This window comes from Panulirus ornatus, chromosome 21 (assembly GCF_036320965.1).
Source record: "Panulirus ornatus isolate Po-2019 chromosome 21, ASM3632096v1, whole genome shotgun sequence".
NCBI lineage: Eukaryota > Metazoa > Arthropoda > Malacostraca > Decapoda > Palinuridae > Panulirus > Panulirus ornatus.
The window spans coordinates 4,360,526-4,382,921 of NC_092244.1; the positions used below are offsets into that span (position 1 = coordinate 4,360,526).

General features: G+C 43.5%; 3 protein-coding genes across 3 annotated transcripts in view; all 3 read right to left on the reverse strand.

Annotated features, from left to right (window-relative positions):
* LOC139756278 (uncharacterized) overlaps positions 1-21,894 on the reverse strand; it is a 164,778-nt gene extending 142,884 nt beyond the window's left edge. The window contains exon 1 of the mRNA XM_071675512.1: positions 21,570-21,894. The gene's annotated coding sequence lies outside the window, so the exon portion shown is untranslated. The remainder of the gene's footprint in view (positions 1-21,569) is intronic.
* LOC139756231 (uncharacterized) lies at positions 69-545 on the reverse strand. Its single transcript, XM_071675387.1, has 2 exons — positions 293-545; positions 69-175 (listed from the first exon to the last, which is right to left on the reverse strand). The coding sequence occupies exons 1-2, from the start codon at positions 543-545 to the stop codon at positions 69-71; spliced, it is 360 nt and encodes a 119-aa protein (XP_071531488.1).
* Positions 7,578-8,054, reverse strand: LOC139756232 (uncharacterized). The gene is made up of 2 exons (XM_071675388.1): positions 7,802-8,054; positions 7,578-7,684 (listed from the first exon to the last, which is right to left on the reverse strand). Exons 1-2 carry the CDS (start codon positions 8,052-8,054, stop codon positions 7,578-7,580), a joined length of 360 nt encoding a protein of 119 aa, XP_071531489.1.
* Positions 21,895-22,396: the final 502 nt, after the last annotated feature.

A 22,396-nucleotide genomic window follows, 5' to 3' on the forward strand; every position in this document is an offset into this window, starting at 1 on the left:
AAGACTTTACCGGCACCCTAAGACGCTACAGCCGAGACTTCCATTTCACCAACACGTAGGCCACCACCCTATGCTAACCCGGCCGTTGGCTGACCCGTAATGTCCTCCGTGGCACCGTCAAAGCCACGAACGTTGCATTTTGGTCCAGCCAAGTGTTTAAGCCTTTGGTAGTAGACTGGCCCACAAAGAACGTTTTCCATTTTAGAGCCATCAGGGAAATACAACGTCTACACCTACTACTTCACTCCTGCCGCCAAGAGTGTATTCAATACTCTTTCAAGTGACCACTCACACTCTTTTTCCCCGTCGACCGTGATACCTTTCTCAGAGGCCATCTTTCCCAATAGTAGTTCGGCTTCATAGCCGACCGTTTTACGGCTGAGGAGGTCATTTGAGCCTATGAAAATGTCGGGTATGTCTCCGCTCTCCAATCTGGGAATTTTATCATCGGGCAGAATGCCACAGACGACGCTCTTCTGACAACAAATGCTGCAAAACTTATCTCCCACCTCGGGTTTCTGTATGATCTCCAACCTGACCTCCATCATATACCGACCGTCTGGCATGAAAGAGCCGCTCGTTTCAACCACCTATGCTGGTCTTAATCCATCGGGAATAATCACATTGTGTGCTGGATCCCGACACCTGATTACCACGTCTCCAGATCCCAAGAACCTGCCTTCAATAGGAGGCTACATATCATACTCTTTGAATCGCGGTTCGTATTTCCTATAAACATGAGTATGAACACTTGTAAACACACCCTTATCTACGGCTCTCTGGCTCAAAACGATACCGCTTTCCTGGCAGTACCCATCTACTGGATGAATGGCCGTCAGTACCACCTGACCACTGTACATGAGGCGAGAGTTACAGAAATGCTCCTGTCTCTTCGGGTAAACCAACGGTATTTATGCATCCTTCAGCACACAATATTCAGTACGGTTAAACAACTGCTGCTTTTTTACGTTAAAGCCCATTGCCTGCTTCTCAGTCTTGCACGTTTGCAGGACCTTAGTCATATCATTCGAATCAAATGCTGGTTGAACTGCTGTACAAACTCCCAAAAGTAAGGTGGTAAGCAGTTCGCAGTACTGGGCACGCTCTCCTATGTCCTCAAACGTGCTGGCGATGAAGGCCTCACTGATCTCGTGAGGATCGAGGTAATCAATAATTCCCTTACGCCACAAATCTGAAATAGTATATTCCTTACGGGACACTTTTTCGTAATCTTCCTTCGTCAGGTTAAGTTGCTTATCTTTAACAATCAGCAGCGGACGCATGACCCGGCCTGGCTCGCACTGAATGTGGAGATCGTACCCCCTTTTGCTAATACCTACGTGCAAGCATCTCTCACGGCGCCACTCCACTAGTGCTTGCGCCACCTCCCCCACGTCTTTCAAAGCATTCCCAACCCACTATCCATCCAGAAATATCTTGCCAAGCTCGTCGAATTTTGGACACTCTTCAGGATCAAAGAGTTCGACGCCCAGTTCTTCCAGGAAATCACTAACGACCTTAGGATCTTCACCTTGTGTCACCACAGTACCGAGGGTGAGGTTTTCATTCAGCCCTGCCTTGTCGTTGTCTGGCGTCTCCATCTAACACAGGTAACCTTTGCAGCTCTGATGTACGCCAGTAGGTTTCACGCCGTCGACGTCCAACAATTTATCTTCACTATTAACTTTCTGCAACTGAGACAGGTAAAGTAGGAAGTTGTACCTCTCGAGACACTACGACACACCGGTCATTTTCGTTGGCCAAGAGCCTGTCTTCAAGGCATCTAACATTGGATCCCTAACGACGTCTTCCTAGAACTTGAATATATTCATCAAGTCCCGCAACTCATGCGTTCGCTTGGTTTCCTTTAACAGCCTAGCTTTTTCAATCTCAGGATCCTCTTCAGTAATTTCGTCGCCGTAAATACTTCTATATAGCTCTTTAACAGATGTCGGAGGGGGAACAACGATTCTATCTTCCCGAAAATCTTCTCTACTATAAATATATTCCTCGCTCATGAGTTGAGAAGCTCTATGGAAGACAGAGTTTAGAGTCATCCTATAAAGTTGTGTCATGAAAGAGCCGGCGGTTAAGAGCTGTCGGTTGCCTATATCGTACAGATCATCGTATTCTCGTCTGCCACAAATGGTTAACAGCAGCTGATTGACCATGTAGGCCAGATAGTAGGTCTTCACTTACAGGCCTCCACGCACGTGTGGCAGCAAAACCGTTTCAAGGAGACTGTTCAAGTCAATGTAAGTCCACTTACCATGTTTCAACTTCATCTACAGTGTACTTGCGGCTTCAGATTTCTTCTTTTGCTGAAGGATGCTCTTAACTGTGGCCTTTGCTACGTTTATGTCCTCACATCCCTGTAGCATCAGCCGGCGCAAGTCCTTCAGCCTCTTCTTCTGCAATCGATGGTATTCACTTCGTACAGTTTCCTTCGCCATGCGCTGCACTACTTTCCAACGTGCATTCTTCCACCGAGTCTTTCTTATCCTCTTCTTAACCTGTGTCCAGAGCTGATATGATGCCCTAGACAGCGCGGCATTACTATTGGAATCTTCTGTTTCCTATCCTTCAGCGTCACTTTCATTTTCTTCTTCTTCTTCTTCTTCGTCCTCACTGAAATACTCGTCTCCATCCGCATCCATACCGCAATCTCCCTTTCTACTACTCATCGTTCTGAAAATCATACGCAACCACTGGCCTAAGCTCCATCCTATGCCTTCCACTCCTGAACCTGACTCATCTTCTTCCTTTTCTTTCCTGGTATGTTTACAAGCACGGAGAGGAGGTACGTCTGGCTGGCAAAGAGTTAGCACGACATGCAGAGGCACCTAAACACTGTGTTTACCCGAGATTATGTTCATCTCTACGGTACCTCCTTTTGTCAGGAACAAGGTATTCGTGTAGTTTGAACCAGATGGACTTGTGCACATCACCATACATTTTGCCCTATAATGTACTGCATGATGTCCAGTGCATTTGATGACCAAAGGAGTGTTCTTACGGACGACGTTTCTGAATGGAATACATTTCTCTTGACCGTCGATGATAAAGTATCCACCACCTTCCATTTTCTCCATTACGGCCCGCTCTCTCTCTTTTCCGCTCTTGGATGTTGGGCACATTGCTGACCCCACCATGAGGGGCACTTCAGCCATAAAAATTCTGTGTGAGAATTCCCTCAATACTTGGGTGCCACGGGACACCCGGTAACAGACCTGAACACTTAAAGGCAACACGTAGGAATCTTCCTGAGTACGACATTGCTCAATGGAGAGGGTGAGAGGTTCGGGGGCTACATCCTTCAGGATGATTTAATGTTACCCACACTCGTTTTGCAGCTTGAACTCGTAATAGCCTTTCCCGAAGACAACGTCTGAGAGGAACCGGTTGTAACTATCGACGGCATTCTGGCCCAAATATCTCTCTTTCAGTATGATGTTAGTCACAAGCTCGGGCACCTTTCTTAACTCACCCTCACATGGTTTAGGGCTTCTGTCCATCCGCACGGGGCTACGCTGGATCTCCTGTGCACTGCAAGTCTGTCTTCCTTGTTTATACTTGCCTAATAATCCAAAGGTCTATACTTGATTTTCAAGCCTAGCGAAGACCCGTCTTGTTGGCCTTAAGAATCTTTTCACTCTGAAATTGGCTATTGAGAATACCTTGTCGTTACATGGACTGGTATCCTCTGAACCCTCCAACAAAGACCTGTCAGACCAACCAGACGATTCAGACGACTCTTCACCAGCAAATCTGGAAGAGGCCTCACCGAAATCTTTCTCAGCCTTCACCCTTCTGGAGATAAGGTTATCTTTGGATGACGATCCCTTTCCATCCCTTACTACTTCCTGTGGATCAGCGTTATCTTTAGATAAAGACTCACGTAGGCTCCAAGAATCATGGGAGATTTTCATTCGTTTAGAACTACTGTCATCGACAGATAACGAGCGCTTCAATCCGCACTTTGATTTCTTGGAAGCTGATTCCCCAGAGAAAGACCCAAGAGAGCTGCAAGATGACGATCCCTTTCCATCCCTTATTACTTCCCGTGGATCAGCGTTGTCTTTAGATAAAGACACACGTAGGCTCCAATAATCATGGGAGATTTTCATTCGTTTAGAAATACTGTCATCGACAGATAACGAGCGCTTCAATCCGCACTTAGATTTCTTGGAAGCTGATTCCCCAGAGGAGCTATAAGAATCCCTGGATAGCTTCTTTCTTTTCGAATCACTGTTATCAGCAACTAACGCCCGCTTCAATCCTCTCTTTACTGTCTTAGAATCTGTCTCCCCAGAGCAGCTATAAGAGTCACTGGATGTCTTTTATCTTTTCTTAGAACGACTATCAGCAGCAGATAACGCTCGCTTCAATTCTTTTACTTTCTCGGAATCGGTGTCCCTAGAGAAAGAAGACCCAGATGACCTAAAGGAATCCTGAGAGATGTTCTTACTTCTGGAACTCACTAGTTCCTGAGAATCACTGTCCACAGAGAAAGAATCACCAAGAGAACTTTCATCACTCAGCTCGTCACTAGATCGCTTTAAACCTCTCCTGCCGCCCACAGATTCCACGATATTTATTCTTCTGGAACCCATTATTTACTTTTACCTAAATCATCACCTGTCATCCTCCGTATCAAACGGTCTTACCGAGATATGGACTAAAAAATATAGAAAAGACGGAGTTTTTCACCCAGTGTAAAGTTAATAGTTAAGTTATCTGGACGGTAAGGACAGGTTACTGCGGACAGGAGAAAACAGTCATGTCTTTAATGATGTCCATAGTAGGGAATGCTGAATCACAATCATCCTATCATTCGGTAGCGAAGATGTCTGCAATCAGAAATACTGAATCAGAAACATTCAATCATCCAATAGTGAAGATGTCCATAGAAGGGAATGATGAATCAGAAACATTCTATCATTCCATAGTGAAGATGTCCATAGTAGGGAATGCTGAATCAGAATCATTCTATCATTCCCTAGTCAAGATGTCTGTAATCAGAAATACTGAATCAGAAACATTCAATCATCCCATAGTGGAGATGTCCATAGAAGGGAATGCTGAATCAGAATCATTCTATCATTCCATAGTGAAGATGTGAGAAGTTGGGAATACTGAATCAGAACCATTCTACCATTCCGTAGTGAAGATGACATTTGTAGAAGATATTCAATCAAAGACATCATTGGATTCCGTAATGCAGATATCAGGGGTAGGAAGGTGAACAATGACATATTATTATCTAGTGAAGATGTTTGCAATATTTTCGTTCTCTCCTTTGTCTTGAAGGTTTCAATCTTTCCTTAAAGTCACGTCAAGGCAGAATAAAACTGAAATATTAAAAGAAAGAGGGGAGGGGTTAAGAAATATTAGAAATAGAGCATTAAGGAATAAAATGTGTGAAGTTAATAGGAAAGGATAGTTAAGTTATCTGGACGGTAAGGACAGGTTACTGCGGACAGGAGAAAACAGTCATGTCTTTAATTATGTCCATAGTAGGGAATGCTGAATCACAATTATTCTATCGTTCCCTAGTGAAGATGTCTGTAATCAGAAATACTGAATCAGAAACAATCATCTCACAGTGAAGATGTCCATACAAGGGAATGACGAATCAAACATTCTATCATCCTATAGTGAAGATGACCATAGTAGGGAATGCTGAGTCAGAATCATTCTATCATTCCGTAGCGAAGATGTCTGTAATCAGAAATACTGAATCAGAAACATTCAATCATCCCATAGTGAAGGTGTCCATAGAAGGGAATGATGAATCAGAAACATTCTATCATTCCATAGTGAAGATATCCATAGTAGGGAATGCAGAATCGGAATCATTCTATCAGTCCATAGTGAGGATGTGAGTACTTGGGAATATTGAATCACCCATTCTACCATTCGGTAGTGAAGATGACATCTGTAGGGGATGTTCAATCAAAGTCATTATTGGATTCCGTAATGCACATATCAGTGGTAGGAAAGGTGAACAATGACATATTATTCTATAGTGAAGATGCTTGCAATTTTTTTGTCTCTCTTTCGTCTTGAAAGTTTCAATCTTCCCTTAAAGTCACGTCAAGGTCAGGATATAACTAGAATATCAAAAAAGATGGGGGAGATGTTTAGAAATATTAGAAATAGAGTATTAGGGGATAATATGTACCGACTGTGTGTACTGGCGACGGTGCAGTGGGCTTGGTGACGGCCGATTGGACCGGCAAACACATTGACCAGATGGTTCACTCCTACCAAATTCGCAGGGAAGTAACGGACGCGTTACGAGCCTTTAGGGCTGGCTGACCCGTCTGCAAGTGAGGTGAAAGTTCTCCTCTCACAAAGTCAGTCCTGGCCGACGTTACATCACCTCCTGGATGGTCATAGAAAACTGACATAAAGCTACGCTCTTCATTACCTCCTATTCTTAGTCTTCGTCATGGTTTGATGACCGTAAAGCCTTCCTCGGTGTTGCCTTGTTGAGTGGCGCCCACCTTCAAGTGGCGCCCAGGGTACCTGACCTGCCCTAAATACGCCATGGACTTTCCAAAAATTCTCAATTTGCGAAGTACTTCATGGAACACCAGATATTAATTCAGCGAGTATGGGACTCGAACTAGACAACAGTAGCCTTAATGAGACTGATGGAATTTCATTCAGACAAACTTGCCACCAATCAACAGTAGTTGGAACACAAAATCTAAATACGGTATAGTTTCAGACATTAATGGAGGAAATTTTAAGTAGAAGACTTGAAATAATAACAAATATCCAATTAATCAATCTCGGAGAGATGTGGGGATCCTTGGTCTGATTTGATTTTTCAGAAGAGTCAAAAGTCAGTGATATCAACCTAAATCAAAGATCAGAGAAATGACATGAACAAGAGTATCTTCCTAATTCTACCAAACAAAGAGAGTCTCAATGCCTTAAAAAAGACACGTGGCAATTGACTATCCTAAGGAACAATTCTACAATACAATGATCAAAAGCGTCGGACACGGCCTCAATCAGTATCACCCCGAGCTCGTACTTGATCCGTCAGACAAACACACTCACCAAGGAATACGCAGAATCTTCGACACTCGTTTCCTATCATGCAAATCAACGTCTTTCATTAGAAGAAACGACTGAAGTTGTGCTCTACCGCCTCCAAGTACAAAATCACGTTCAGACTCCACCCTTTGCGATATAACGTTTAGTTCCTGCGGAGATGTGTTGCAAGACTCGACGCAGAGGCTGTCATTCGACTCTAGAGGGACGTTATCTTGTTCCAAATAATATTCGTCTTCGCAACGTTTAGAAACGTCCATGTAAATCTCACACTTCTCGTAATCAACGCATTGGTTGCATTGGGTCTCCTACTTGGAATCTGTACCCACTTGCAAGCATTTTCTACAGAACTCTTCTTGAGCGATTTCTAACGCGTTTATGTGGCATCTCTTACAATAAGGGACGAGCTGACCATCGCTGGAGTCTGTCACAGCATTTTCTAAGACTTTACCGGCACCCTAAGACGCTACAGCCGAGACTTCCATTTCACCAACACGTAGGCCACCACCCTATGCTAACCCGGCCGTTGGCTGACCCGTAATGTCCTCCGTGGCACCGTCAAAGCCACGAACGTTGCATTTTGGTCCAGCCAAGTGTTTAAGCCTTTGGTAGTAGACTGGCCCACAAAGAACGTTTTCCATTTTAGAGCCATCAGGGAAATACAACGTCTACACCTACTACTTCACTCCTGCCGCCAAGAGTGTATTCAATACTCTTTCAAGTGACCACTCACACTCTTTTTCCCCGTCGACCGTGATACCTTTCTCAGAGGCCATCTTTCCCAATAGTAGTTCGGCTTCATAGCCGACCGTTTTACGGCTGAGGAGGTCATTTGAGCCTATGAAAATGTCGGGTATGTCTCCGCTCTCCAATCTGGGAATCTTATCATCGGGCAGAATGCCACAGACGACGCTCTTCTGACAACAAATGCTGCAAAACTTATCTCCCACCTCGGGTTTCTGTATGATCTCCAACCTGACCTCCATCATATACCGACCGTCTGGCATGAAAGAGCCGCTCGTTTCAACCACCTATGCTGGTCTTAATCCATCGGGAATAATCACATTGTGTGCTGGATCCCGACACCTGATTACCACGTCTCCAGATCCCAAGAACCTGCCTTCAATAGGAGGCTACATATCATACTCTTTGAATCGCGGTTCGTATTTCCTATAAACATGAGTATGAACACTTGTAAACACACCCTTATCTACGGCTCTCTGGCTCAAAACGATACCGCTTTCCTGGCAGTACCCATCTACTGGATGAATGGCCGTCAGTACCACCTGACCACTGTACATGAGGCGAGAGTTACAGAAATGCTCCTGTCTCTTCGGGTAAACCAACGGTATTTATGCATCCTTCAGCACACAATATTCAGTACGGTTAAACAACTGCTGCTTTTTTACGTTAAAGCCCATTGCCTGCTTCTCAGTCTTGCACGTTTGCAGGACCTTAGTCATATCATTCGAATCAAATGCTGGTTGAACTGCTGTACAAACTCCCAAAAGTAAGGTGGTAAGCAGTTCGCAGTACTGGGAACGCTCTCCTATGTCCTCAAACGTGCTGGCGATGAAGGCCTCACTGATCTCGTGAGGATCGAGGTAATCAATAATTCCCTTACGCCACAAATCTGAAATAGTATATTCCTTACGGGACACTTTTTCGTAATCTTCCTTCGTCAGGTTAAGTTGCTTATCTTTAACAATCAGCAGCGGACGCATGACCCGGCCTGGCTCGCACTGAATGTGGAGATCGTACCCCCTTTTGCTAATACCTACGTGCAAGCATCTCTCACGGCGCCACTCCACTAGTGCTTGCGCCACCTCCCCCACGTCTTTCAAAGCATTCCCAACCCACTATCCATCCAGAAATATCTTGCCAAGCTCGTCGAATTTTGGACACTCTTCAGGATCAAAGAGTTCGACGCCCAGTTCTTCCAGGAAATCACTAACGACCTTAGGATCTTCACCTTGTGTCACCACAGTACCGAGGGTGAGGTTTTCATTCAGCCCTGCCTTGTCGTTGTCTGGCGTCTCCATCTAACACAGGTAACCTTTGCAGCTCTGATGTACGCCAGTAGGTTTCACGCCGTCGACGTCCAATAATTTATCTTCACTATTAACTTTCTGCAACTGAGACAGGTAAAGTAGGAAGTTGTACCTCTCGAGACACTACGACACACCGGTCATTTTCGTTGGCCAAGAGCCTGTCTTCAAGGCATCTAACATTGGATCCCTAACGACGTCTTCCTAGAACTTGAATATATTCATCAAGTCCCGCAACTCATGCGTTCGCTTGGTTTCCTTTAACAGCCTGGCTTTTTCAATCTCAGGATCCTCTTCAGTAATTTCGTCGCCGTAAATACTTCTATATAGCTCTTTAACAGATGTCGGAGGGGGAACAACGATTCTATCTTCCCGAAAATCTTCTCTACTATAAATATATTCCTCGCTCATGAGTTGAGAAGCTCTATGGAAGACAGAGTTTAGAGTCATCCTATAAAGTTGTGTCATGAAAGAGCCGGCGGTTAAGAGCTGTCGGTTGCCTATATCGTACAGATCATCGTATTCTCGTCTGCCACAAATGGTTAACAGCAGCTGATTGACCATGTAGGCCAGATAGTAGGTCTTCACTTACAGGCCTCCACGCACGTGTGGCAGCAAAACCGTTTCAAGGAGACTGTTCAAGTCAATGTAAGTCCACTTACCATGTTTCAACTTCATCTACAGTGTACTTGCGGCTTCAGATTTCTTCTTTTGCTGAAGGATGCTCTTAACTGTGGCCTTTGCTACGTTTATGTCCTCACATCCCTGTAGCATCAGCCGGCGCAAGTCCTTCAGCCTCTTCTTCTGCAATCGATGGTATTCACTTCGTACAGTTTCCTTCGCCATGCGCTGCACTACTTTCCAACGTGCATTCTTCCACCGAGTCTTTCTTATCCTCTTCTTAACCTGTGTCCAGAGCTGATATGATGCCCTAGACAGCGCGGCATTACTATTGGAATCTTCTGTTTCCTATCCTTCAGCGTCACTTTCATTTTCTTCTTCTTCTTCTTCTTCGTCCTCACTGAAATACTCGTCTCCATCCGCATCCATACCGCAATCTCCCTTTCTACTACTCATCGTTCTGAAAATCATACGCAACCACTGGCCTAAGCTCCATCCTATGCCTTCCACTCCTGAACCTGACTCATCTTCTTCCTTTTCTTTCCTGGTATGTTTACAAGCACGGAGAGGAGGTACGTCTGGCTGGCAAAGAGTTAGCATGACATGCAAAGGCACCTAAACACTGTGTTTACCCGAGATTATGTTCATCTCTACGGTACCTCCTTTTGTCAGGAACAAGGTATTCGTGTAGTTTGAACCAGATGGACTTGTGCACATCACCATACATTTTGCCCTATAATGTACTGCATGATGTCCAGTGCATTTGATGACCAAAGGAGTGTTCTTACGGACGACGTTTCTGAATGGAATACATTTCTCTTGACCGTCGATGATAAAGTATCCACCACCTTCCATTTTCTCCATTACGGCCCGCTCTCTCTCTTTTCCGCTCTTGGATGTTGGGCACATTGCTGACCCCACCATGAGGGGCACTTCAGCCATAAAAATTCTGTGTGAGAATTCCCTCAATACTTGGGTGCCACGGGACACCCGGTAACAGACCTGAACACTTAAAGGCAACACGTAGGAATCTTCCTGAGTACGACATTGCTCAATGGAGAGGGTGAGAGGTTCGGGGGCTACATCCTTCAGGATGATTTAATGTTACCCACACTCGTTTTGCAGCTTGAACTCGTAATAGCCTTTCCCTCCGAAGACAACGTCTGAGAGGAACCGGTTGTAACTATCGACGGCATTCTGGCCCAAATATCTCTCTTTCAGTATGATGTTAGTCACAAGCTCGGGCACCTTTCTTAACTCACCCTCACATGGTCTAGGGCTTCTGTCCATCCGCACGGGGCTACGCTGGATCTCCTGTGCACTGCAAGTCTGTCTTCCTTGTTTATACTTGCCTAATAATCCAAAGGTCTATACTTGATTTTCAAGCCTAGCGAAGACCCGCCTTGTTGGCCTTAAGAATCTTTTCACTCTGAAATTGGCTATTGAGAATACCTTGTCGTTACATGGACTGGTTTCCTCTGAACCCTCCAACAAAGACCTGTCAGACCAACCAGACGATGCAGACGACTCTTCACCAGCAAATCTGGAAGAGGCCTCACCGAAATCTTTCTCAGCCTTCACCCTTCTGGAGATAAGGTTATCTTTGGATGACGATCCCTTTCCATCCCTTATTACTTCCTGTGGATCAGCGTTATCTTTAGATAAAGACTCACGTAGGCTCCAAGAATCATGGGAGATTTTCATTCGTTTAGAACTACTGTCATCGACACCTAACGAGCGCTTCAATCCGCACTTTGATTTCTTGGAAGCTGATTCCCCAGAGAAAGACCCAAGAGAGCTGCAAGATGACGATCCATTTCCATCGCTTATTACTTCCTGTGGATCAGCGTTGTCTTTAGATAAAGACACACGTAGGCTCCAATAATCATGGGAGATTTTCATTCGTTTAGAAATACTGTCATCGACAGATAACGAGCGCTTCAATCCGCACTTAGATTTCTTGGAAGCTGATTCCCCAGAGAAAGACCCAAGAGATCTGCAAGATGACGATCCCTTCCCATCCCTTATTACTTCCTGTGGATCAGTGTTGTCTTTAGATAAAGACTCACGTAGACTCCAAGAATCATGGGAGATTTTCATTCGTTTAGAACTACTATCATCGGCAGCTAACGAGCGCTTCAATCCGCACTTTGATTTCTTGGAAGCTGATTCCCCAGAGAAAGACCCAAGAGAGCTCCAAGAACCCTTCGACGATTTCTCTCCTCTAGGACTTTTCTTCTTCGCGGCTAACAATTTCTTCATAATCTTATCAAATTTTTTGCCAACATCTTTGTTCGTAGAGAAAGACTCAGAGGAGCTATAAGAATCCCTGGATAGCTTCTTTCTTTTCGAATCACTGTTATCAGCAACTAACGCCCGCTTCAATCCTCTCTTTACTGTCTTAGAATCTGTCTCCCCAGAGCAGCTATAAGAGTCACTGGATGTCTTTTATCTTTTCTTAGAACGACTATCTGCAGCAGATAACGCTCGCTTCAATTCTTTTACTTTCTCGGAATCGGTGTCCCTAGAGAAAGAAGACCCAGATGAACTAAAGGAATCCTGAGAGATGTTCTTACTTCTGGAACTCACTAGTTCCTGAGAATCACTGTCCACAGAGAAAGAATCACCAAGAGAACTTTCATCACTCAGCTCGTCACTAGATCGCTTTAAACCTCTCCTGCCGCCCACAGATTCCACGATATTTATTCTTCTGGAACCCATTATTTACTTTTACCTAAATCATCACCTGTCATCCTCCGTATCAAACGGTCTTACCGAGATATGGACTAAAAAAAATAGAAAAGACGGAGTTTTTCACCCAGTGTAAAGTTAATAGTTAAGTTTTCTGGACGGTAAGGACAGGTTACTGCGGACAGGAGAAAACAGTCATGTCTTTAATGATGTCCATAGTAGGGAATGCTGAATCACAATCATCCTATCATTCGGTAGCGAAGATGTCTGCAATCAGAAATACTGAATCAGAAACATTCAATCATCCAATAGTGAAGATGTCCATAGAAGGGAATGATGAATCAGAAACATTCTATCATTCCATAGTGAAGATGTCCATAGTAGGGAATGCTGAATCAGAATCATTCTATCATTCCATAGTGAAGATGTGAGAAGTTGGGAATACTGAATCAGAACCATTCTACCATTCCGTAGTGAAGATGACATTTGTAGAAGATATTCAATCAAAGACATCATTGGATTCCGTAATACAGATATCAGGGGTAGGAAGGTGAACAATGACATATTATTATCTAGTGAAGATGTTTGCAATATTTTCGTTCTCTCCTTTGTCTTGAAGGTTTCAATCTTTCCTTAAAGTCACGTCAAGGCAGAATAAAACTGAAATATTAAAAGAAAGAGGAGAGGGGTTAAGAAATATTAGAAATAGAGCATTAAGGAATAAAATGTGTGAAGTTAATAGGAAAGGATAGTTAAGTTATCTGGACGGTAAGGACAGGTTACTGCGGACAGGAGAAAACAGTCATGTCTTTAATTATGTCCATAGTAGGGAATGCTGAATCACAATTATTCTATCGTTCCCTAGTGAAGATGTCTGTAATCAGAAATACTGAATCAGAAACAATCATCTCACAGTGAAGATGTCCATACAAGGGAATGACGAATCAAACATTCTATCATCCTATAGTGAAGATGACCATAGTAGGGAATGCTGAGTCAGAATCATTCTATCATTCCGTAGCGAAGATGTCTGTAATCAGAAATACTGAATCAGAAACATTCAATCATCCCATAGTGAAGATGTCCATACAAGGCAATGATGAATCAGAAACATTCTATCATCCCATAGTGAAGATTTCCATAGTAGGGACTGATGAATCAGAATCATTCTATCAGTCCATAGTGAAGATGCGAGTACTTGGGAATACTGAATCAACCACTCTACCATTCGGTAGTGAAGATGACATTTGTAGGGGATGTTCAATCAAAGTCATTATTGGATTCCGTAATGCACATATCAGTGGTAGGAAAGGTGAACAATGACATATTATTCTCTAGTGAAGATGCTTGCAATATTTTTGGTCTCTCTTTCGTCTTGAAAGTTTCAATCTTCCCTTAAAGTCACGTCAAGGTCAGCATATAACTAGAATATCAAAAAAGATGGGGGAGAGGTTTAGAAATATTAGAAATAGAGTATCACATTGACCACATTGACCAGATGCTTCACTCCCACCAGATTCGCAGGGACGTAACGGACGCGTTAAGTGGCTTGGGAGCTGGTTGACCCGTCTGCAGGTGATGTGAAAGTTCTCCTCTCACAAAGTCAGTCCTGCCCAACGTTACATCACCTCCTGGATGGCCATAGTATACTGACACAAATATACGCTCTTCATGGTCCCATGAGCTTAGTCTTCTTCGTGGTTTGCTGATCGTAAAGCCTTCCTCGGTGATGTCAGCTCTCACGAATGAGTTGGGACTGACGCCGCCGCCTTGACTAGGAAGCATGTGACAGCTTAGCGATGTAGGGAATGAAACACACATCACAACGGCCCGTGACTTGCCCGCAGCCACACACTAACATTGTGACGCAGCGGCTTACTGTGCATTACCCAGACTAGCTAATGGCTGGTCAAGTGGAAAGACAAGAGACTTTGCAAATGGCACCCGTACTTCCTAATCCATCCTCTCGTCAGCAGACACATACGGGAACTGGAAAATTCTGTATGGCAGGATACCATGAAATGAGTAGGGCCAATGGACTCTCGTTCTCTTATTTACGTGTTTAGAATGAAATAAGGATAAGAAAGAGAATGAGTTATAGAGCATTATATAAAGATCATTGGGATAGATGCAAAGTGCATGCATGTAAACGATGTAAGTAGTCCGATAGGTTACTTTTTAATGAAGTAAAGCAAGACCAGCTCTGTCGACACTGAGGGAGCATATATAATGGGTCCGCCCACCACTTCATACTCCTTAGTCAGAACATTAGTATTCCTCTGGACGGCTCCTGTCTACAACAGAGCGATTTAACAGCTTCCTCCGCGTTTTGGGAAGATCTTCAGCGAAGCTACATGTTTGGTTTGGTTTAAAAAGAAAAAAAAAAATTGTAGAACAAGCCCATTCCCCATTCTTCATGTTTCCTGGCGCTACATCGCTAACTCGAGAAACGGCAATCAATTCTTATATATATATATATATATATATATATATATATATATATATATATATATATATATATATATATATATATATATAAAGTATTTTGAAGGTTGTTGAATGTGTTAGATGACAGAGTGGCAGATATATGGTGTTTTGGTCGAGGTGGTGTGCGAAATGGGAGGGTCAGAGAGAATGGTTTGGTAAATACAGAAGAGGTAGTGGTTTGGATGGTATTGCAGTGGAATTTATTAAAAAAAAAGGGGGTGACTGTGTTGTTGACTGGTTGGTGAGGATATTCAATGTATATATGGCTCATGGTGAAGTACCTGAGGATTGGAGGAATGCACACAGAGTGCCATTGTACAAAGACAAATGGGATAAAGCTGAGTGTTCAAAGTACAGAGGTATAAGTCAGTTGAGTATTCCTGGAAAATTGTACGGTAAGGTATTGATTGAGAGGGTGGAGGCATGTACAGAGCATCAGATTGGGGAAGAGCAGTGTGGTTTCAGAAGTGGTAGTGGATGTGTGGATCAGGTGTTAGCTTTGAAGAATGTATGCGAATGTATGCGAGAAATACTTAGAAATACAAATGGATTTGTATGTAGCATTTATGGATCTGGAAAAGGAATATGATAGATTTGATAGAGATGCTCTGTAGAAGGTATCAAAAGTATATGGTGTGGTAGGCAAGTTGCTAGAAGCAAAGTTATTTTATCGAGGATATAAGGCATGTGTACGAGTAGGAAGAGAGGAAAGTGAATGCTTCCTAGTGAATGTCGGTTTGCGGCAGGGGTGCGTGATGTCTCCATGGTTCTTTAACAAGTTTATAAATACAAGAGTTTTGAAGAGAGGGGTAAGTATGCAGTCTGTTGTAGATGAGAGGGTTTGGGAAGCGAGTCAGTTTTGTTCGCTGATGATACAGTGCTGCTGGCTGATTCGGGCGAGAAACTGCAGAAGCTGTTGACTTGAGTTTAGCAAAGTGTGTAAAAGAAAAAAGCCGAGAGTAAATGTGAATAAGAGTAAGGTTATTACGTACAGTAGGGTTGAGGGACAAGTCAATTAGGAGGTAAGTTTGAATGGAGAAAAACGAGGAAGTGAAGTGTTTTAGATATCCGGGAGTGGATTAGGCAGCTGATGGAACCATGGAAGCGGAAGTGAGTCACAGGGTGGGGGAGGGGGGCGAAGGTTCTGGGAGTGTTGATGTATGTATGGAAGGCGAGAACGTTAACTTGAAAGCAAAAATGGGTATGTTTGAAGGAATAGTGGTTCCAACAATGTTATAGCGTTGTGAGGCGTGGCCTATAGATAGAGTTGTGCGGAGTAGGGTGGATGTGCTGGAAATGAGATGTTTGAGGACAATATGTGGTGTGAAGTGGTTTGATCAAGTAAGTAATGAAAGGGTAAAAGAGATGTGTGGTAATAAAAAGAAAGTGGTTGAGAGAGCAGAAGAGGATGTTTTGAAATAGTTTGGTCACATGGAGAGAATGAGTGAGGAAAGATTGACAAAGAAGATGTATGTGTCAGAGGTGGAGGGAACGAGAAGTGGGGGACCAAATTGGAGGTGGAAAGATGGAGTGAAAAAGATTGAGTGACGGGGCCTGAACTTGCAGGAGGGTGAAAGGCGTGCAAGGAATAGAGTGAATTGGAACGATGTGGTATACCGGGGTCGACGTGCTGTCAATGGATTGAACCAGGGCATGTGAAGTGTCTGGGGTAAACCATGGAAAGTTTTGTGGGGCCTGGATGTGGAAAGGGAGCGGTGGTTTCGGTGCATTGTACATGAGATAGAGAGTGTGAAGGAATGTGGCCTGTGTTGTCTTTTCCTAGCGATACCTCGCACACATGCGGGGGGAGGGGGTTGTCATTTCATGTGTGGCGGGGTGGCGATGGGAATGTATAAGGGCAGACAGTATGAATTATGTACATGTGTATATATGTATAGTCTGTGTGTGTATGCATATGTATACGTTGAGATGTATAGGTATATGTGCGTGTGTGGACGTGTATGTATATACATGTGTATGTGGGTGGGTTGGGCAATTCTTTCGTGTGTTTCCTTGCGCTACCTCGCTAACGCGGGAGACAGCGACAAAGTATAATAAATATATATAATGTTATCCCTGAAGATGGGGAGAAAGAATACTTCCCACGCATTCCTCACGTGTCATAGAAGGCGACTAAAGGGGACGGAAGCGGGGGGCTGGAAACCCTCCCCTCCTTGTATTTTAACTTTCTAAAAGGGGTAACAGAAGGAGTCACGCGGGGAGTGCTCATCCTCCTCGAAGGCTCAGACTGGGGTGTCTAAATGTGTGTGGATGTTACCAAGATGAGAAAAAAGGAGAGATGGGTAGTACGTTTGAGGAAAGGAACCTAGATATTCTGGCTCCGAGTGAAACGAAGCTCATGAGTAAAGGGGAAGAGTGGTTTGGGAATGTCTTGGGAGTAAAGTCAGGGGTTTGTGAGAGGACAAGAGCAAGGGAAGGAGTAGCACTACTCCTGAAACAGGAGTGGTGGGAGTATGTGATAGAGTGTAAGAAAGTAAACTCTAGATCGATATGGGTAAAACTGAAAAAGGATGGAGAGAAATGGGTGATTATTGGTGTATATGCACCTGGGGATAAGCAGAAAGATCATGAGGGGCAAGTGTTTTGGGAGCAGCTTAGTGAGTGTGTTAGTAATTTTGATGCACGAGACCGGGTTATAGTGATGGGTGATTTGAATGCAAAGGTGAGTAATGTGGCAGTTGAGGGAATAATTGGTGTACATGGGGTGTTCAGTGCTGTAAATGGAAATGGTGAAGAGCTTGTAGATTTATGTGCTGAACAAGGACTGGTAATTGGGAATACCTGGTTTAAAAAGAAAGATATAAAAAAGTATACGTATGTAAGTAGGAGAGATGGCCAGAGAGCGTTATTGGATTACGTATTAATTGATAGGCGCGCGAAAGAGAGACTTTTGGATGTTAATGTGCTGAGAGGTGCAACTGGAGGGATGTCTGATCATTATCTTGTGGAGGCGAAGGTGAAGTTTTGTAGAGGTCTTTAGAAAAGAAGAGAGAATGTTGGGGTGAAGAGAGTGGTGAGAGTAATTGAGCTTGGGAAGGAGGCTTGTGTGAGAAAGTACCAGAAGAGACTGAGTACAGAATGGAAAAAGGTGAGAACAAAGGACGTAAGGGGAGTGGGGGAGGAATGGGATGCATTTAGGGAAGCAGTGATGGCTTGTGCAAGGGATGCTTGTGGCATGAGAAGCGTGGGAGGTGGGTAGAGTAGAAAGGGTAGTGAGTGGTTGGATGATGAAGTAAGATTATTAGTGAAAGAGAAGAGAGAGGCATTTGGACGATTTTTGCAGGGAAATAATGCAAATGAGTGGGAGATCCATAAAAGAAAGAGGCAGGAGGTCAAGAGAAAGGTGCAAAAGGCGAAAAAGAGGGCAAAAGAGAGTTGGGGCGAGAGAGTATCATTAAATTTTAGGAAGAATAAAAAGATGTTTTGGAAGGAGGTAAATAAAATGCGTAAGACAAGGGAAAAAATGGGAACTTCAGTGAAGGGGGTTAATGGGGAGGTGATAACAAGTAGTGGTGATGTGAGAAGGAGATGGAGTGAGTATTTTGAAGGTTTGTTGAACGAGTGTGATGATAGAGTGGCAGATATAGGGTGTTTTGGTTGAGGTGGTGTGCAAAGTGAGAGGGTTAGGGAGAATGATTTGGTAAACAGAGAAGAGGTAGTAAAAACTTTGCGGAAGATGAAAGCCGGCAAGGCAGTGGGTTTGGATGGTATTGCAGTGGAATTTATTAAAAAAGTGGGCGACTATTGTTGACAGGTTGGCGAGGTTTTTTTAATGTATGTATGACTCATGGTGAGGTGCCTGAGGATTGGCGGAATGCTTGCATAGTGCCATTGTACAAAGACAAAGGGGATAAAAGTGAGGGCTCAAATTACAGAGGTATAAGTTTGTTGAGTATTCCTGGTAAATTATATGGGAGGGTATTGATTGAGAGGGTGAAGGCATGTACAAAGCATCAAATTGGGGAAGAACAGTGTGGTTTCAGAAGTGGTTAGAGGATGTGTGGATCAGTTGTTTGCTTTGAGGAATGTATGTGAGAAATACTTAGAAAAGCAAATGGATTTGTATGTAGCATTTATAGATCTGGAGAAGGCATATGATAGAGTTGCTCTGTGGAAGGTATTAAGAATATATGGTGTGGGAGGCAAGTTGTTAGAAGCAGTGAAAAGTTTTTATCGAAGATGTAAGGCATGTGTACGTGTAGGAAGTGAGGAAAGCGATTGGTTCTCAGTGAATGTTTGGTTTGCAGCAGGGATGTGCGATATCTCCATGGTTGTTTAAATTTGTTTATGGATGGGGTTGTTAGGGAGGTGAATGCAAGAGTTTTGGAAAGAGGGGCAAGTACGCAGTTTGTTGTGGATGAGAGAGCTTGGGAAGCGAGTCAGTTGCTGTTCGCTGACGATACAGCGCTGGTGGCCGATTCGTGTGAGAAACTGCAGAAGCTGGTGACTGAGTTTGGTAACGTGTGTGAAAGAAGAAAGCTGAGAGTAAATGTGAATAAGAGCAAGGTTATTAGGTACAGTAGGGTTGTGGGACAAGTCAATTGGGAGGTAAGTTTGAATGGAGAAAAACTGGAGGAATTGAAGTGTTTTACATATCTGGGAGTGGATTTGGCAGCGGATGGAACCATGGAAGCGGAAGTGAATCATAGGGTGGGGGAAGGGGCAAAAGTTCTGGGAGCGTTGAAGAATGTGTGGAAGGTGAGAGCATTATCTCGGAACAAAAATGGGTATATTTGAAGTAATTCCGACAATGTTATATGGTTGCGAGGCGTGGGTTATAGATAGAGTTGTGCGGAGGAGGGTGGATGTGCTGGAAATGAGATGTTTGAGGACAATACGTGGTGTGAGGTGGTTTGATCGAGTAAGTAATAATAGGGTAAGAGAGATTTGTGATAATAAAAAGAGCGTGGTTGAGAGAGCAGAAGAGGGTGTTTTGAAATGGTTTGGTCACATGGAGAGAATGAGTGAGGAAAGACTGACAAAGAGGATATATGCATCAGAAGTGGAGGGAACGAGAGGTGGGAGACCAAATTGGAGGTGGAAAGATGGAGTGAAAAAGATTTCGAGTGATCGGGGCCTGAACATGCAGGAGGGTGAGGGCGTGCAAGGAACAGAGTTAATTGGAACGATGAGAACGAGTGGTATACCGGGGTCGACGTGCTGTCAATGGATTGAACCAGGGCATGTGAAGCGTCTGGGGAAAACCATGGAAAGTTTTGTGGGGCCTGGATATGGAAAGGGAGATGTGGTTTCAGTGCATTACACATGACAGCTAGAGACTGAGTGTGAACGAATGTGGCCTTCGTAGTCTTTTCCTAGCGATACCTCGTGCACATGAGGGGGGAGGGTGTTGTTATTTCATGTGTGGTGGGGTGGCGATGGGAATGAATAAAGGCAGACAGTATGAATTATGTACATGTGTATATATGTATGTGTTTGTGTGTATATATATATATGTATACGTCGAGATGTATAGGTAGGTATATTCGCGTGTGTGGAAGTGTATGTATATACATGTGTATGTGGGTGGGTTGGGCCATTCTTTCATCTGTTTCCTTGCGCTACCTCGCTAACGCGGGAGACAGCGACAAAAATAAAATATAATTATATATATATATATATATATATATATATATATATATATATATATATATATATATATATATATATATATTACCCCAGCCAAGCCAGATATCCAATTTACTGACTATCCCTAAAGGAAAGATGAACAGCTGGGTGGAATGTGGGCCGACTGCCGAGACAAAGATTCGAACCCATGCATGCTCGACCCGGAGCACCACTTACCGCCACTGAAGTCCATAAAATATGAATACACATGTGAATAAACAATTACATAAATCCATATCGGAATGGTTAATGTACACGAAACAGATTTTTGGAGCAAGGTACAGCAGCATTGGAAGAAAATGACGATACGGTTAAATATACCCGATTCCTGTTTAACTTCCTGAATATACAAATTCGAGGAAACTTTCTACTTAAGAATCACATGGGGAAACGAAGGTGACGGTGGCGGCTTCCTCAAAGCTCAAACTCTCCTTAATCCTATGCTAAAAATTCTATATTCGTTGATATTGACTCTACATTCATGAAAATTACCTTTTCAATCAGGCAAACTGCAAATAATTCTGCTTCAGCATTGTGGGCAATAGTTCATACCATCAGAAAGGCTCCTGTCACTTGCTTAAGTCCATATCAAGAGCGGGTCTACACAAACACAGAGATTAACTAACGCATAAAATGCCTCATTGAATTGTATACAATTCAGTCGGTGTTACCGGACTCCATTTGCTCGAGTTTACACCGTGAAGGGGGAAATTCATCCTCCGCGAGGCTGGCTGGCTGTACCACTGGAATTTACAGTCTTGTCAGAGAACTTTTCACTCCAAAGTACTCTACATTCCCTGCTACTGGTAGCTGCGCAGCTTATGTCTGCAGGGGCCTTTAGTAACACCAGCAGTCTTTCATAATAATTTGTCCATGGATAACAATAATAATAATAAAGGTAACAATACTAATAAAACCGCCACCAACCCACGGGTGTCCTGGGTCAGAAAGACTCGTTCAGCAATTCACACGCAACATCTATACGCTCAACGATAAACCGCTTACCCCATCTGGGTCATCCAACATCCGCTTGGCTGACTTCTTCGTCCAAATGGAGAGGTGCAGTATGAATTTTGGCCTCCGCTTTGCTGCCTCTTGCCCCGAGAACGTAATCTGATGTCGTTAGCAACAACTGAATGTTTATAGTTTTAAATGCCTCTTCACCGGGTTCGAGATGTCGTAGGATTATCAACCGCCGAGTTCTTAATATGCATACACTGGTATATTCATAGTCCTCACAACGCCAACACTGAGGTAACACGGTCTTACAACGGTGAAAAAAACAATGATGCGAACACAGAAACACAAGCAACATGCAAACCGTGCTAGTCTTGCGGGGCGACTGAACCTGAAGCCGTTGGGAGCCGGGACGAAGACGAATGTAAACAGGAAGAGTAACTGTCTAGTAATACTTATATCATTATGGAAATGACAAAAAGTTGCCACTAACGCCATCTTCTCGGTAAGCTTAGTAACTTGTAGAAGAAAACGTGTAACTTCTGAGTGACATCACTTATGCTTGACAAGTAATTATCATATGCTTATAGAGAAGAGATTCGTTAATAATTTTGATCACTGTTTGTAGAAGACGCAAAACAGTTCTACCTTTACAACGAACGCATCTTTGAGTACCCTGTGGTTTCCGCTCGGTATAAATACGTCTCATATTATTCACGCACTTCACACAAGTTACCCTCATTCTCCAGTTAACTTGACATTCAAGAAACAATTCATACATTACGCACAAGATAAATGACGGACGGTTACATATCAAAAAAAACATCAATATATTATCGTTACAGTAACCAAACATCCCTTGGCCGTATTTGTTA

Bases quoted from the DNA above. Each gene is read 5' to 3' on its own strand.
- LOC139756232 (XM_071675388.1), bottom strand. From the start codon at position 8,054: ATGGAGGTCAGGTTGGAGATCATACAGAAACCCGAGGTGGGAGATAAG. The intron at 7,685-7,801 runs GTGAGTGGTCAC...TTTGTGGGCCAG, and splicing joins GGTCGACGGGGAAAAAGAGT to TCTACTACCAAAGGCTTAAA.
- LOC139756231 (XM_071675387.1), bottom strand. From the start codon at position 545: ATGGAGGTCAGGTTGGAGATCATACAGAAACCCGAGGTGGGAGATAAG. The intron at 176-292 runs GTGAGTGGTCAC...TTTGTGGGCCAG, and splicing joins GGTCGACGGGGAAAAAGAGT to TCTACTACCAAAGGCTTAAA.